At 49.7% G+C, this 14,948-nt stretch overlaps 1 protein-coding gene across 1 annotated transcript; it reads left to right on the top strand.

Annotated features, from left to right (window-relative positions):
* Positions 1-2,729: 2,729 nt before the first annotated feature.
* Positions 2,730-4,960, top strand: LOC119311205 (BAG family molecular chaperone regulator 3-like). The gene is made up of 4 exons (XM_037586843.1): positions 2,730-3,402; positions 3,490-3,746; positions 3,856-4,002; positions 4,126-4,960. Exons 1-4 carry the CDS (start codon positions 3,144-3,146, stop codon positions 4,525-4,527), a joined length of 1,065 nt encoding a protein of 354 aa, XP_037442740.1. The 5' UTR covers positions 2,730-3,143; the 3' UTR covers positions 4,528-4,960.
* The last annotated feature ends 9,988 nt before the right edge of the window (positions 4,961-14,948 follow it).

Raw genomic sequence — 14,948 nt, 5'->3', positions numbered from 1 at the left:
ATGCCACCGCACGACACGAACGGAACAAAAAACGGACAGAAAAGAAACAGCGGCCAGGCGTCCACGCGAGGCAAAATTTCGTGTTTTGACCCTTTTTATAAAGAAATTCGAGATTTGACCCCTGTCTGAAACTATTTCGGGATCTGACCCTTTTGACTACCGCCAGGAAGGCCGGCGGTAGGTTTGCACGTCCTACCGCCATCAGCAGTGGCGGTAGGCCCTCTAACGGCGACTGACGGCCGTCGGCGCGTACTGACGGGGGAAAGGGCCTACCGCCACAGTCTGAGGCGGTAGGGTTCGGTGGCCTACCGCCGAGGTGGTGGCGGTAGGTACCGAAGAGGCAAGTGATGCTGCGGGCGGGCCCTACCCCACCCACCAGCCCGTTCTTCCTCCTCCCCTCGACTCGAACAGAGTCGAGCGCCGCCTCTCTCCTCATCCCGATCCCCTCCCTCGATCTCCCTCTTCCCTCCATCATTTTCGCGGATCTTTGGGGCAAATCGAAGAGGCCGGTAAGCTCCTCCATTCCCTCCAATCAGTTTTCGCAATGGTTTTTTATTTTTGAAGTTATTTTTGGCACTAGGTACAACCTAGGTTTTGGTGTTGATTTTTTTTATGATGTTTTAGTTGTTTAGGAGTATATGATTTAGTAGTAGGCCTATGTGAGGATGCGTGGGTGAAACAATTGCAAGATATGTGAGGATATGTTGGTGAATGCATATATGATGGTCCATTTTATTTTGTGATGTGTATATGAATTTTATAAGAAATCTTTTTGTATGTTGAATGCAAGATTTTGAGGATAAAGGCATAACAAAATTCGTAGATGGTTAATGTATTGTAAATTTGTGAAGATGTATGTTTTGCAAAATTGGTAGGTGGTTAATGCATAGTGTGAAAATGTGTGTATTTCTATTTCATATAGTTGCAAATGTATGAACCCTAGGTTTAGTCTTTCTTATAGCCATACGAGGAACCCTCCCTAGTTGATATGATGAACCCTAGAACCTAGATGAACCCTAGATTTAGTCTTTCTTATAGCCATATGTGATGATTTATTGTGTGAATATTCTAGATATTTGTTTTGCTTGCATTAGAACAAATATTGATGTTTAATTAACTTTATCCAATCAATGCTTATATAAGGAACATGGCCCCACCACCACCACTTGATGAGGATGATGACTATGAAGACTCACTTGAGGAAGCCATCTGTGCTCAAAGAGTGAGGCTGAGCGAACGGGAGGTGTGCAACCTATGGGACAACTTTCTGCCACGTGCTGAGTTGATCGGGGCGCCATTCGTGACCCGTCTGACAAGTACCATGATCGATCGACATGTCATGGTATGTTATTAGTGTAGAATCCAAGGAATTGTTAATAGTTTAAATAATCCATACTTATCAATTGATATGTTTTTCTTATTTAGAAATTGCCAAAGAGCCTATCTGAGAGTTGTGGCATCGAGGCTGATGAAGAAGGCTATGCTGGAATATGCCTTACCGCAAGGGGCCCCGTCACTACTTGTGCGTACGGCGTGGAAACGGACGGTCGCACACATTTAAGCACAGATGGGTGGAAGAGCTTCCTCGTTGACAAGAATCTTCATGTTGGACAGGCCATCCTTATTACTATCAGGAAGACCAACCGTCAAGGCTTAAAGATGATGATCGTCAACGATATCATTTAAACTATATATGCGTGTGGCTGCTGATGATCGTCATGTTTGATTGCTACCTATTTTGGCTTCGTGAAACTATTTGGATGTGATCAAACTATGTTATGTTTATGTCTATGAAATTGTGATCAAACTATGTTATGTTTATGTCTATGAAATTATGATCAAACTATGTTATTTGGTACTAGTTTCTTAATCTGTAATGGCAAAACTAATTATGCTTATGTCTATGAAATTGTGCCTATTGGTTCTTATGTTCAGGGCCCTTGCATATTTCTATGAAATTGTGATCAAACTATTTGGATGTCTATGAAATTGTGATCACACTATTTGGATGTGATCAAACTTCTTATGTCTACAAAATTTTACACGAAACACAGGACCCTACCGCCAGGCCCCTGGCGGTAGGGTCAGACAGCCTACCGCCGTGAGCCCTGGCGGTAGGGTGAACCTACCGCCAGGACGCTTGCATATCTCGTTACAGAAGGCATACACGGCAAAACCCTGCCACATCTTACCGCCAGAGCCGTTGGTGGTAGGGTTAGACAGCTTACCGCCTGGTTGTCTGGCGGTAAGGTACTTATCCACGTCAGCGCGCGGTGACGGTCCCCGTCTCCCTCCGTCACACCCTACCGCCAGGGAATCTGGCGGTAGCTTGTCTAACCCTACCGCCAGGGGCTCTGGCGGTAGCAGAAGGGTCAAATCCTGAATTTTTTTTGAACGTGGGTCAGATCTTGATTTTGTTTGCAAAAAGGGTCAAAACACGAAATTCAGCCTCCACGCGAACTGCGTGCTTGTCCGCTGGCCACTTTTCTGGTCATGGGAAAGAGCATGCAGAATGGCGGGCGGGCGGGTGGCCCCTTTTCGGGCCCGATATATTCCGCCGGCCTCGCGTACACGTCGGCGTTGGTTGCCGGGAAGGGACGCGCCGGCCGTCGGATGTTTTACTTGCCCCGTTTCTTACTCCGGAATCCACATGCTCTCACTCACTCCCGAGCACGCCACGCCTCCTCTCGGGCTGCTCCAGTATAAATATTCCGCTGCCGCCCTGTCCCTGAGCTGTATTAGTCTCCTCCTTGTACCCTCCCCACCTGTGCGTTTTCTTTCCCCACCTCTCCTCCTCCTACCTCCTACCCTCCCACCTACCTCTCTGCCTCCTCCCTCCCCTGATCCCTCCTCCCTCGTTCCCCAATTCAGTCGACGCCAGGGGAGGCACCTGCGCCGCCCGCACCCACGATCGTGTCTCCTGGTCTTGCCCCGATCCAGCAAATTCGCCTCTTTCCTTCATCTTGCCGCGGCACAGCAGCCCGGCGTCGGCGACAGGAGGAGAGATTTTCGTAGCTGAGACTCGAGAGTTTCCGTGCTTGGATTGTTCTTGGTTGTTGCCGAGGGTAGTGCAAGCTGCTAGGGTTGCTCGGTTGATTCTTTGCTTTACTTGTGCGGGCGGCATATATACGTGTCATGAGAAGATGATGCGCGCCAAGGGCAAAGCTACATTCTTGGACGCCATGAAGGAGACCACCTCGCCCGTCTCTCCCGCGGCGGCGGCGGCGGCCAAGGAGGCGCTCAAGGAGGACGAGTGGGAGGTGCGGCCCGGCGGGATGCTGGTGCAGAAGCGCGACCCGGACTCCGACGCCCCCGCGGGCGCCCCCGTGCCCACCGTCCGCCTCAAGGTCAAGTTCAACGGCGTCTCCCACGAGATCTACATCAACTCCCAGGCATCCTTCGGTAATGCAAATCAATTGCTTTGGTTTCTCAGTTTTTGATTTGACTCGACTCGAGCTAGCTGCTGACTGAGGGTGAATGGTGGTGCAGGTGAGCTGAAGAAGATGATGTCCGAGAAGACCGGGCTGCACCACGAGGACCAGAAGGTGCTCTACAAGGGCAAGGAGATGGACTCCAAGGCCTTCCTCGACATGTCCGGCGTCAAGGACCGTTCCAAGCTGGTGATGCTCGAGGACCCCGACGCGCAGGCCAAGCGCCTCATCGAGCAGCGCCGCGCCGACAAGGCGCAGCGCGCCTCCAAGTCCGTCTCCCGCATCAGCCTCGACGTCGACAAGCTCGCCACCAAGGTACCTACTTAATCACCACTGGATTGCTTGCCTTCGAGGACTCTGGCTGCGTTCGTCTCGTCGATGGGATTCGGTGGGTGTTTGATCGAATTTGGGTGGTGCTCTGCAGGTGTCGGCGCTGGATACCATCGTGCGCAAGGGCGGGAAGGTGGTGGAGGCCGACGTGGTCGCCCTCACCGAGGCGCTCATGACGGAGCTGGTCAAGCTGGACGCCATCGCCGCCGACGGCGAGGTCAAGGCGCAGCGGCGATTGCAGGTCAGCACGTACGCTCGGCCGAATTAAGTTCCCCGCCGATTCCGTTGACGAGCACATTACTTGCCCACAGGAGCCGAGCACAACTGAATCCGCTTCGGCTCTATGAATCTTTTGGTGGCGCAGGAGAAGCGGGTGCAGAAGTACGTGGAGACGCTGGACGTCATCCGGGCCAAGAACGCGTCGGCGCCCACGGCCAACGGCCACGTCAAGAACGCGGCGGCACCCAAGGCCAACGGCAACGGCAATGGGCAAGCCAAGGGCGACCGGTCGCTGCACCTGCCGCCGCGGCCGCCGCCCGTGTCGCAGCGGCGGCAGTTCAAGCAGCAGCCCGCGCCGGCGAACGGCAAGGCTGCGGCGGCGCCGCCCACGGCGAGCTGGGAGACGTTCGACCTGCTGTCGTCAATGCCGTCGACGTCCTCGGCCACGGCGACCACCACCATGGCAGCCGCGACCACCACGACGAAGCCGGCCACCAACAACAACACCACCTCGCCGATCCCGCGGTTCGACTGGGAGCTCTTCTAGCTGCAACGCGCGTACCGCCCGTGACGGCATGGTACATGCCCCTGCCTAGCTTGATTCCTTTCTCGTGCATCCATCCATCAATCGACCTCTCTGCTCTGCTCTGCTCTGCTCTGGTCGATCCGACCAATCTAGTGCCGATTGTTTGCTCTCGTCTGTTTATTCTTTCCTTTTTCTCGATGGATCGTTTCTTGTTCCGCCCCCATTTTTCTTTCTTTTACATTTCTTCCGAGTGTATGTATGTATGTACATCAAACAACAGAAGATGAACAGACCCTGGCCGGTGAAGTGGCGAGCGTGTTCGTCCATTCCGTTCCGTCCGTGCAGAAAATAAGCGCTGGTGGTGGTCTTAATGTGAAGGATTTTTCTTTTGAAAAATAGCATGTATATGTGATTCATACTACCTACATACTACTTACATCAATCGATTCCTCTATGATTGGATTGCTTGGTTGATTCCCCCATTCCCCCATCGCAAGTGGTGATCGTACTGCTGGGTGGTCATCGGGGTGTGAGATTTGGTGCTCTGGATTCCAAATGCACCATGGATTGATTGATTGGTTGGGGTTGGGGGGCTTGCCGCTGTGCTTGTGTCGTGTGGGGCGCGGGGCACGAATTATTGTTGGCCATGAGCGCGCACGGACACGCAGCGCAGGGGCCGGGGCGGGGGCGGGACAGGAGCGAGTTGGTTCCAGGCAGGGCTGGGTCCATTGACAGTGTGGTGGTTCGTGCACGTCGTGCCTGGACGCGCTCGCTAGCTAGTACTCTGTGGGTGTGGCTCTATTGGTAAGAAGCGCATGATGATCGTTGCGTTTGGGTGTGGCTCTGATTAGATAGAAGGTTCCATTAGTTTGGTCGGTCGGCAACACGCCATGTTCTTGGGTGTTAACCTGAACTGGCCAGCTGCATTTGCTCGAGTCCGACCTACAGCTGCAGCTGCAGGGTTGTTCCAAATTTGTACTGCCCACGATGTCAGCCCAGCTCGCTTGATTAGCTGAGTTACGCCACGAGCACAAATAAATGGTTTTGGCAGGTTGTACTCACATTGCACCTACTAGCTACTCCCTCTGTCCCAAAATACTTGTCGAAGAAATGGTTGTATCTAGACATATTTCAGTTTTAGATACTCCCTCAATTCCCTTATATACAAGACCACTATTGAAAATATATTTTGCATCAATACAAGGCCTCCAACAGCAATCGAGGCAAACGTTAATGATGTTTCCTCATACTAGCAACTTTTAAATACTTATATGCATGTAGTAATAATGACACTCAGCCACTTCTTTCTCATTCATAAGTTGCATGTTTGTGTTAACAAAAAGAAAAGTTGACTTGTAAAGGAGTCATTAAATTTTGTCTTGGTACCTGTAATATGAATTTGTGGCCTTGTATAAGGGAATGAAGGGAGTACATTCATTTTGATTCATTTCTCCGACAAATATTTCTGGACGGAGGGAGTACTATTTTTTCTTCAGTTATGACAGCTCCAACGGTAGATGTGGATCTGATCTGAGGCTGCAACTCAGCGCAGCTCGGTCCGGTTGTTTGCTTCTTTCTCCCCGTGGAGGAGGAAAACCACGCACGTTGGAAGCGGAGGCATGGCAAGGCCTAAAGCGGGTCTTCTCCGCGTGACACGGTTTCCGGGCCCAATCGACGCCCTGCGCCCATGCTAAACAAAGGCCAGCCGGGCACTACTTGCAGCTGCAAAGTCGTTGCGCGCCATACCCTAATGCAAGTGGCCGGCTGCGTCCGGAATGGTAGTGCTGCCACTGCTAGCTGCTGCATCGGGAGCTCCTCGTGTGGAGAGAGAGAGTTGTTTGGGCCGGACAGGAGGCAGGCAGCTACCTATGGATGGGGTATAGAATATCTGCACGAGCGAGGGAGGAATAGGGAGAGAGATGCGTTGCTTGCTTCAGGCGAGGAAGAAGGAAGGGTCGGAGTGTGGGTGGGCACGGAAAGAGAGGGGGAGGGCTGAATGGTGAGGTCCAAGTGGACTTTTTGGAAAGTTCGGGGCCCGTGCAGCGCATGCTATGTGCATAGGCCGGTGTTTCGGCTACTGGTTCGAGGGGCAAGAAATGAAATTCCGGCCTACTCACTCCGTCCGGTGAGAGCGACATCACATTTTTGTCTACGTGAAGGAGAGCGACATTGAAAATTGATGACGGTAAATGACGTGGATGAACTCTCAGCCTAGCTATATGTGCATTCCTAGACAAAAATAATAAATACAATGAGAGAGAAAGAGAGAAGGTAAAAAAAAGTAGTACTACACATAATGACTATAGGTGACATGGCGGTTGCATATAGTCAGCAGTTGGGTATGCTATTAACCGTCGGACGGAGGGAGTATGTTCGGGCGGCAATGGTGACCAATCAACCGGCGGTGCGGAGCAGTCGATGGTTTTTTCTGTAGGCCGGCAACGATGTGGTCATTCCCGTGTTGGATCGTTAGTGTCTGGTGACGCACGATATTGATCGTGTCCTTCCCCTGGGAATAAACTGCTACCATAGGCTAGTCCCGGCCATGGGCCGCCCGACCCAAAAAAGCCCGCCCGACGCTACTCTCGGGCCGGGCCTGGGCCTAGGTTTTGAGCCCGAAGACTAGGTCGGGCCGGGCCTGGGCCTGCTGTTTCTGCCATTTACTGAAGAGGCCTGGCCCGAGGCCCGATGTTTTTTTGCAGTGACAGGCCGGGCTTGGGCCTGAAAAGTAGGCCCGACGGCTGGGCTCAGGCCTGAGTTTTCCACCTCGGGCTTGGTCACGCTCGGCCCGAGGCCCGATGTTTTTTGCAGTGACAGGCCGGGCTTGGGCCTGAAAAGTAGGCCCGACGGCTGGGCTCAGGCCTGAGTTTTCCACCTCGGGCTTGGTCACGCTCGGCCCGAGGCCCGATGTTTTTTTGCCGTGACAGGCCGGGCTTGGGCCTGAAAAGTAGGCCCGATGGCTGGGCTGGGCTGGGCTCGAGCCTGAGTTTTCCACCTCGGGCTTGGTCACGCTCGGCCCAAAGCCCGACCCGGCCCGGTGGATGGCCAGGTCTACCATAGGCGACGACTACCAAGGGGTAGGTAGTGGAATCGTCTGATGCAAATTAGCCATCAATTTGTCACTTCTGAAGACGACCCATGACTTTGAAATGTCTCAAACATGGAATTTCGGCACTACTAGTGTCCTTTCCAGTTAAAGACTTCGTCATCTTGTCGTAACCGGTTCTTGTCGTAGCTAGTCAGCCTGATCGTGCGAGCATGGACATCTCTCGCCGTCAGTACCGCGCGTGTCTGCAGCTACCGGGTGGTGGCAAGTGGAGGAGGCAGTGACTTCAATTGGATGGTGCTTCTCGAGTACCACGCTTCGCGCTCCGGGGCGTAAACCCTAGGTATTACCCTAGTTGGTTATACATAGCAATGGTGGTGCTCTCTACGTTGTTACCTTGATGAAAGTCATTGCTCAGAGTTTGCTCAAACTTGTCTCTTTAATTCCTCTCATATCGTGGTTTCCCTTAAGTCTCAAAAACTTCATCCACACAAAATTCAACAAGAACTCGTGAGATAAGTTAGTACAAACGAACTCAAAGCCTTATCATTCTCTACTATAAAAAATCACTAAAATTATAATTAAACATTGCACACTAAATTCCTCTGCATATTTAAACGCCTATCCTCAAATAGAATCATTAAACAAGCAAATATATGCAAACAGTGTAAACATAACAACAATATGTCTAAACAGAACAAACTGTAAAGTATGAAGCAAAATTCATAGTAACTCTAAAATTATGAAAAATTAACACATTGTAGAAAATTTATCATTAAATTTTTAAAAATTTAAAGATTTTATCATGCTCTGACTATTTAGGAATATTCAAGACATAACAGAAAACTTTCTGTTTTTAAACAGCAACATATGGACTTACAACTAAGCATGGTAAAGGCTATACTTGTCACGTCTATTGAAATAAAAGATACAAACATGCTTATTAATAACATCAAGCAAATATAAACAAAATAAAATGACGTTGCACGCAAAACACATATCATGTGATGAATAAAAATATAGTTCTAAGCGAGGTTACCGATAATGTTGAAGACAATGCTCCGAGCACGCACGACTCCGGGTACTACTCGACTCCAAACCCGCGGAAGCCAAAGACCATGGGATATGCGGATACCAGAGACAAGCCGTGGCGTTGGAGGCTAGTTCGGGGGCTACTGAGGGAGTCCTGGATTAAGGGGTCCTCGGGCCACTGGCTTATTGCCTATGGGCCGGACTGATGGGCTCCTATGGAGCCGAACTAGGGCATGGACCCGTAACCAGATAGGAGATCTTCAAAGTCGTGGTGTGCCCTTCAAGTCAAGATTTAGTATAATCTTTCCTTTGTTGTAGCCGATCGCGTGTAACCCTAACCCTACTAGTGTCTATATACACCAGAGGGTTCTAGTCTTTAGTGCTAGAGCAACATCCAATCCCTCCTCAACCCAGGGTTTAGCTCGCCTGATCTCGAGGTAGATCGACTCTGTAACCATACTATATACATTAGATACAATCAAGCAGGACGTAGAGTTTTACCTCTTAGAGAGGGCCCGAACCTAGGTAAACCCCGTGTTCATCGCCTCTTGTTCCCCATCGATCCGATCCACAACTCGGGACCTCCTACCCGATATCCACCAGTTTTGACACCGACAGCGCCCACCCCCTAGGCGCGCCCTGGGGGCTTGTGAGGCCCCTGGCCAGCCTCTGTGGCCCATCTTCTGCTATATGAAGCCATTTTCCCTAGAAAAAATAATAAGGAGAGGACTTTCGGGATGAAGCGCCGCCATCTCGAGGTGAAACTTTGGCAGGAGCACTTTTGCTCTCTTGTGGAGCGATTCCGCCAGGGATACTTCCCTCTGGGATGGGGAAATCAAAGCCATCGACATCACCAATAACCCTCTCATCATGGGAGGACCAATCTTCATCAACATCTTCACCAACACCATCTCATCTCAAACCCTAGTTCATCTCTTGTATTCAATCTTTGTCTCAAAACCTCATATGGTACCTTTGGGTTGCTAGTAGTGTTGATTACATCTTGTAGTTGATGCTAGTTGGTTTATTTGGTGGAAGATTATATGTTCAGTTCCTTGATGCTATTCAATACCCATCTGATCTTGGACATGAATATGATCTGTGAGTAGTTACTTTTGTTCTTAGGGACATGGGGGAAGTCTTGTCATAAGTAATCATGTGAATTTGGTATTCGTTCGATATTTTGATGATATGTATGTTGTGATCCCCTTAGTGGTGTTATGTGAACGTCGACTACATGACACCATCTTTGGGCCTAAGGGAAGGCACTATGGAGTAGTAATTCTATGATGGTTTGCTAGAGTGACAGAAGCTTAAACCCTAGTTTATGCGCTATTCCGTAAGGCGCTGATTTGGATCCATATGTTTCATGCTATGGTTAGATTTATCTTAACATCTTTCGTAGTTGTGGATGCTTTCAAGAGGGGTTAATCATAAATGGGAGGCTTGTTCAAGTAAGAACAACACCCTTGCACCGGTCCACCCACATATCAAATTGTCAAAGTAGCGAATGCAAATCGAACAAACATGATGAAAGTGACTAGATGAAATTCCCGTGTGTCCTCAAGAGTGCTTTGCTTATTATAAGAGATCGTTCTGGCATGTCCTTTGCTACAGAAAGGATTGGGCTACCTTGCAGCCGAAGGAAATATGCCCTAGAGGCAATAATAAAGTTGTTATTTTATATTTCCTTATTTCATGATAAATGTTTATTATTCATGCTAGAATTGTATTAACCGGAAACTTGATACATGTGTGGATACATAGACAAAATACCGTGTCCCTAGTAAGCCTCTACTAGACTAGCTCGTTAATCAAATATGGTTAAGTTTCCTAACCATAAACATGTGTTGTCATTTGATGAACGGGATCACATCATTAGGAGAATGATGTGATGGACAAGACCCATCCGTTAGCTTAGCATTAAGAACCTTCAGTTTTATTTCTATTGCTTTCTTCAGGTCAAATACATATTCCTTTGACTATGAGATTATGCAACTCCCGGATACCAGAGGAATGCCTTGTGTGCTATCAAACATCACAACATAACTGGATGATTACAAAGATGCTCTACGAGTATCTCCGAAGGTGTTTGTTGGGTTGGCATGGATCGAGATTAGGATTTGTCACTCTGAGTATCAGAGAGGTATCTCTGGGCCCTCTCGGTAATACACATCATAAGAAGCCTTGCAAGCAAAGTGACTAATGAGTTAGTTGCAGGATGATGTATTACAGAACGACTAAAGAGACTTGCCAGTAACGAGATTGAACTAGGTATGAAGATACCGACGATCAAATCTCAGGCAAGTAACATACCGATGACAAAGGGAATAACACATGTTGTCATAACGGTTCGACCGATAAAGATCTTCGTAGAACATGTGGGAGCCAATATGAGCATCCAAGTTCCACTATTGGTTATTGACTGGAAAGGTGTCTCGGTCATGTCTAAAGGAAATATGCCCTAGAGGCAATAATAAAGTTATTATTCATTTCCTTATTTCATGATAAATGTTTATGATTCATGGTAGAATTGTATTAACCGGAAACTTAGTACATGAGTGAATACATAGACAAAACATATTGTCCCTAGTATGCCTCTACTTGACTAGCTCGTTAATCAAAGATGGTTATGTTTCCTAACCATATACATGTGTTGTCATTTGATGAATAGGATCACATCGTTACGAGAATGATGTGATGGACATGACCCATCCGTTAGCTTAGCATTATGATGTTACAGTTTCATTGCTACTGCTTTCTTCATGACTTATACATGTTCCTCAGACTATGATATTATGCAACTCCTGAATACGGAGGAACACTTTTTGTGCTACCAAACGTCACAACGTAAATGGGTGATTATAAATGTGCTCTACAGGTGTCTCCGAAGGCGTTTTTGAGTTGGCATAGATCGAGATTAGGATTTGTCACTCCGTGTTTCGGAGAGGTATCTCTAGGCCCTCTCGGTAATCCTCATCACTATAAGCCTTGCAAGCATTGTAACTAATGAGTTAGTTGCGGAATGAAGTATTACAGAACGAGTAATGCCGGTAACGAGACTGAACTAGGTACGATGATACCGATGATCGGATCTCGGGCAAGTAACATACCGATGACAAAGGGAACAACGTATGTTGTTATGCGGTCTGACAGATAAAGATCTTCATAGAATATGTAGGAGCCAATATGAGCATCCAGGTTCCGCTATTGGTTATTGACCGGAGATGTGTCTCAGTCATGTCTACATAGTTCTCGAACCCATAGGGTCCGCACGCTTAACGTTCGATGACGATATGTATTAGGCCAACTCCACCGCACAACCCCAAACGGACGTCCGTTTTGTCCGGATTTCGTCCATTTGGGGTGGCAATGGAGATGAAAATGGACATGCGTGTCCGGCTTGGGTTTCAGGCGCCCACCGCGGCAGAGCGACCCAAAACGTCCGCCCCCCATCCCACGGAATCTCGTCGCGGCGCCGCGCTCGTCGAGCCCTCCGGCCCCGCCGTCCCACTCCTCCTTCCTCCCCCGACCACCGCTCCCAACGGCGTCGTGCTCGCCGAGCCCGCCCGCCTGCGCTATCCCGCTCCCCCTCCCTCCCTCGATCACTGCTCCTCACGGTGCTGCGGGAGTTCAAGCGCGCGCTGGTGGACATCGACGGGCGCCTTTCGAGCTGGGACGACGTGGCGACTGAGGGAGTCCTGGATTAGGGGGTGTCCAGACAGCCGGACTATATACATCGTCCGGAATATTGAAGCGTGAAGATTCAAGACTCAAGACTCCGGCCCGTGTCCGGATGGGACTCACCTTTGCGTGGAAGACAAGCTTGGCGATCTGGATATTGTATTCCCTTCCTTGTAACCGACTCCATGTAAACCCTAGCCCTCTCCGGTGTCTATATAAACCGGAGAGGTTGGTCCTTAGAAGGACGATCACAATTACAATCATACCATCATAGGCTAGTTCCTAGGGTTTAGCCTCTACGATCTCGTGGTAGATCTACTCTTGTACTACTCATATCTTCAATATTAATCAAGCAGGAAGTAGGGTTTTTCCTCCATCGAGAGGGCCCGAACCTGGGTAAATATCGTGTCCCTTGCTTCCTATTACCATCAACCTAAGATGCACAGATCGGGACCCCCTACCCGAGATCCGCCGGTTTTGACACCGACATTGGTGCTTTCATTGAGAGTTCCTCTGTGTCGTCGCTGTAAGGCTCGATGGCTCGTCTCGTTGTCAAGGACGACATCACCTCTGGGGGAGCGCTGGCTGTAGGCCAAACTCTCCGACTTGGCGGCTTCATTATGGCCGCCTCATCGGCTGTCGCGCCAACGATGGCCTCTCGGGTCGTCATGCATAACCTTCGCATCAATTCGGAGCTTGCCGAAAAGATGGATCCGATAGAGCTCTCCTCCCTTAATGAGCTCTTGGATCGCATCGCCGCTTTGGGAGTCGCTACGGACTATGACCGGATTGGGCTTAAACTCGACCAAAGGGACATTAGATCCCCGCCAGCCACCCATGAGATAGCGGTAGTGGAGGAACCACACACGGGTTGCCCCTCAACTTTGAGGACGAATTATGTCCGGATCACCGAACTCAGTGAGCCGAACACCTACTCAAAGGAAGACATGACCCGGGTCTCGGACCTAGAATCGGGCATTGGGCCGAAGAGATTGGGCAATACTCCGGATCCCGAACTGTCAGGCTCAGAACCTCCCGTGCCCCCGGGTGTTAGATTGGATCAACATCCGGATTCAGCCAACGACGCTCACTCGGACTTAAGCTGTCTCTCCCGCATCAGGCAAGAGCCCCAGGAGACGGTACACCGTTACTGGGCCAGATTCCTCCTTGCACTTAACAAGGTCGAGGACCGCCACACGGAGGATGTAGTCTCACTTTTCTGCAAAAACTGCACGAACAAAGGACTCCTTAATGCTATAAGTCGCCGTGACTAGTACACTTTGCGGACTTGGCAACCATAGTACAGAAGTACTGTGCGATGGAAAGTGCCTGGAAGACCCAAACAGAATTTTGGGATAGTACGGCCCTCACCAGAACCTTTGTCCGAACTAAACGGCCGAACTCTAGTAAGTCGACCAATTCAATTCCCAAGAAACCAAAACCCGCCCTAGGGTGTGGAACCGTATTGGAAGAATGGCTCAATGGGCCATGTAAGCTTCATAGTATGCCGGATGCAACACCAACCCATAGCCTTAGGGCATGTTGGATACTCCGGCAGGTAGCAAAAAGTGGCGAGGATCTCCTCGAAAGCCATAAAGCAGAACAACATCCCACCAAGGAACACAATACAGTACTAACAGTCTTCGAGACTTTCGCCTCAAACAATAGGCACAAGCGAGCTCATCGAAGCTCCGCTGAAATCTGCCATGTGGCAAAAATAGATCCGTGGAACGACACTGCTATAACTTTCAATGCCAGTGACGAACCCCAATTCCAGACCATCTGGGCACCAACCGCTTTGGTCCTTAGCCCAATAGTGGACGGCTTTCGTCTCACTAAAGTACTCATGGACGACGGAAGTGGATTAAACTTGATCTACAAAGAAACACTCAAGAAGATGGAAATTGATAGAAGCCGCAATGAACAAAGCGGCACAACCTTTAGGGGAATTATCCCTAGTCGAGAAGCACGGTGTGCAGGGAAAATCACACTCGATGTGGTACTCGGCACCCCAGAGAATTACAGGTCCGAAGAAATCACATTCCAAGTTGCTCCTTTTAGCAGCGGATACCACACCCTTCTAGGGCAGGACGCGTTTGCAAGCTTTCAAGCTATACCCCATTACGGGTACATGAAACTTAAAATGCCCGGACCCAATGGAATCATCACTCTAGCTAGTGATCCGGACGTCGCACTCCGCGCCGAAAACAAAACCGTAGCACTAGCCTTGGAAGCACTATCCGAAGCCCTAGCAGCAGAAGAATTAACAACACTGCGCGCCACCATCGACAGGGACGACGTGATACTCGACAAGCGACCCAAGCCCGCCTCATTTAAACCTGCAGATGAGATAGTCAAATTCCAAGTCCACCCAACGGACCCCACGAAGACAGCTTCCATCGGGACACGGTTGAGCCCCGCTATGGAGGCCGCACTACGAGACTTCTTACGCGAGAATTGGGACATTTTCGCCTGGCACCCGTCGGACATGTCGGGCATCCCTCACGGATTGGCCGGACATAGCCTCAACATACTAAAGGGATACAAACCTGTTAAACAGACCGTCAGGCGATTTTCAAAGCCCAAACGGCAAGCCATGGGGGAAGAGCTAGCCAAGCTACTTGAGGCCGGATTCATCAGAGATATCAAGCATCCGGATTGGCTGGCAAACTTGGTAATG

This window comes from Triticum dicoccoides, chromosome 5B, assembly GCF_002162155.2.
Source record: "Triticum dicoccoides isolate Atlit2015 ecotype Zavitan chromosome 5B, WEW_v2.0, whole genome shotgun sequence".
Classification (NCBI taxonomy): domain Eukaryota; kingdom Viridiplantae; phylum Streptophyta; class Magnoliopsida; order Poales; family Poaceae; genus Triticum; species Triticum dicoccoides.
Note: the sequence above shows the minus strand (reverse complement) of the source record. Positions and strands in the feature narration are given on the sequence as shown.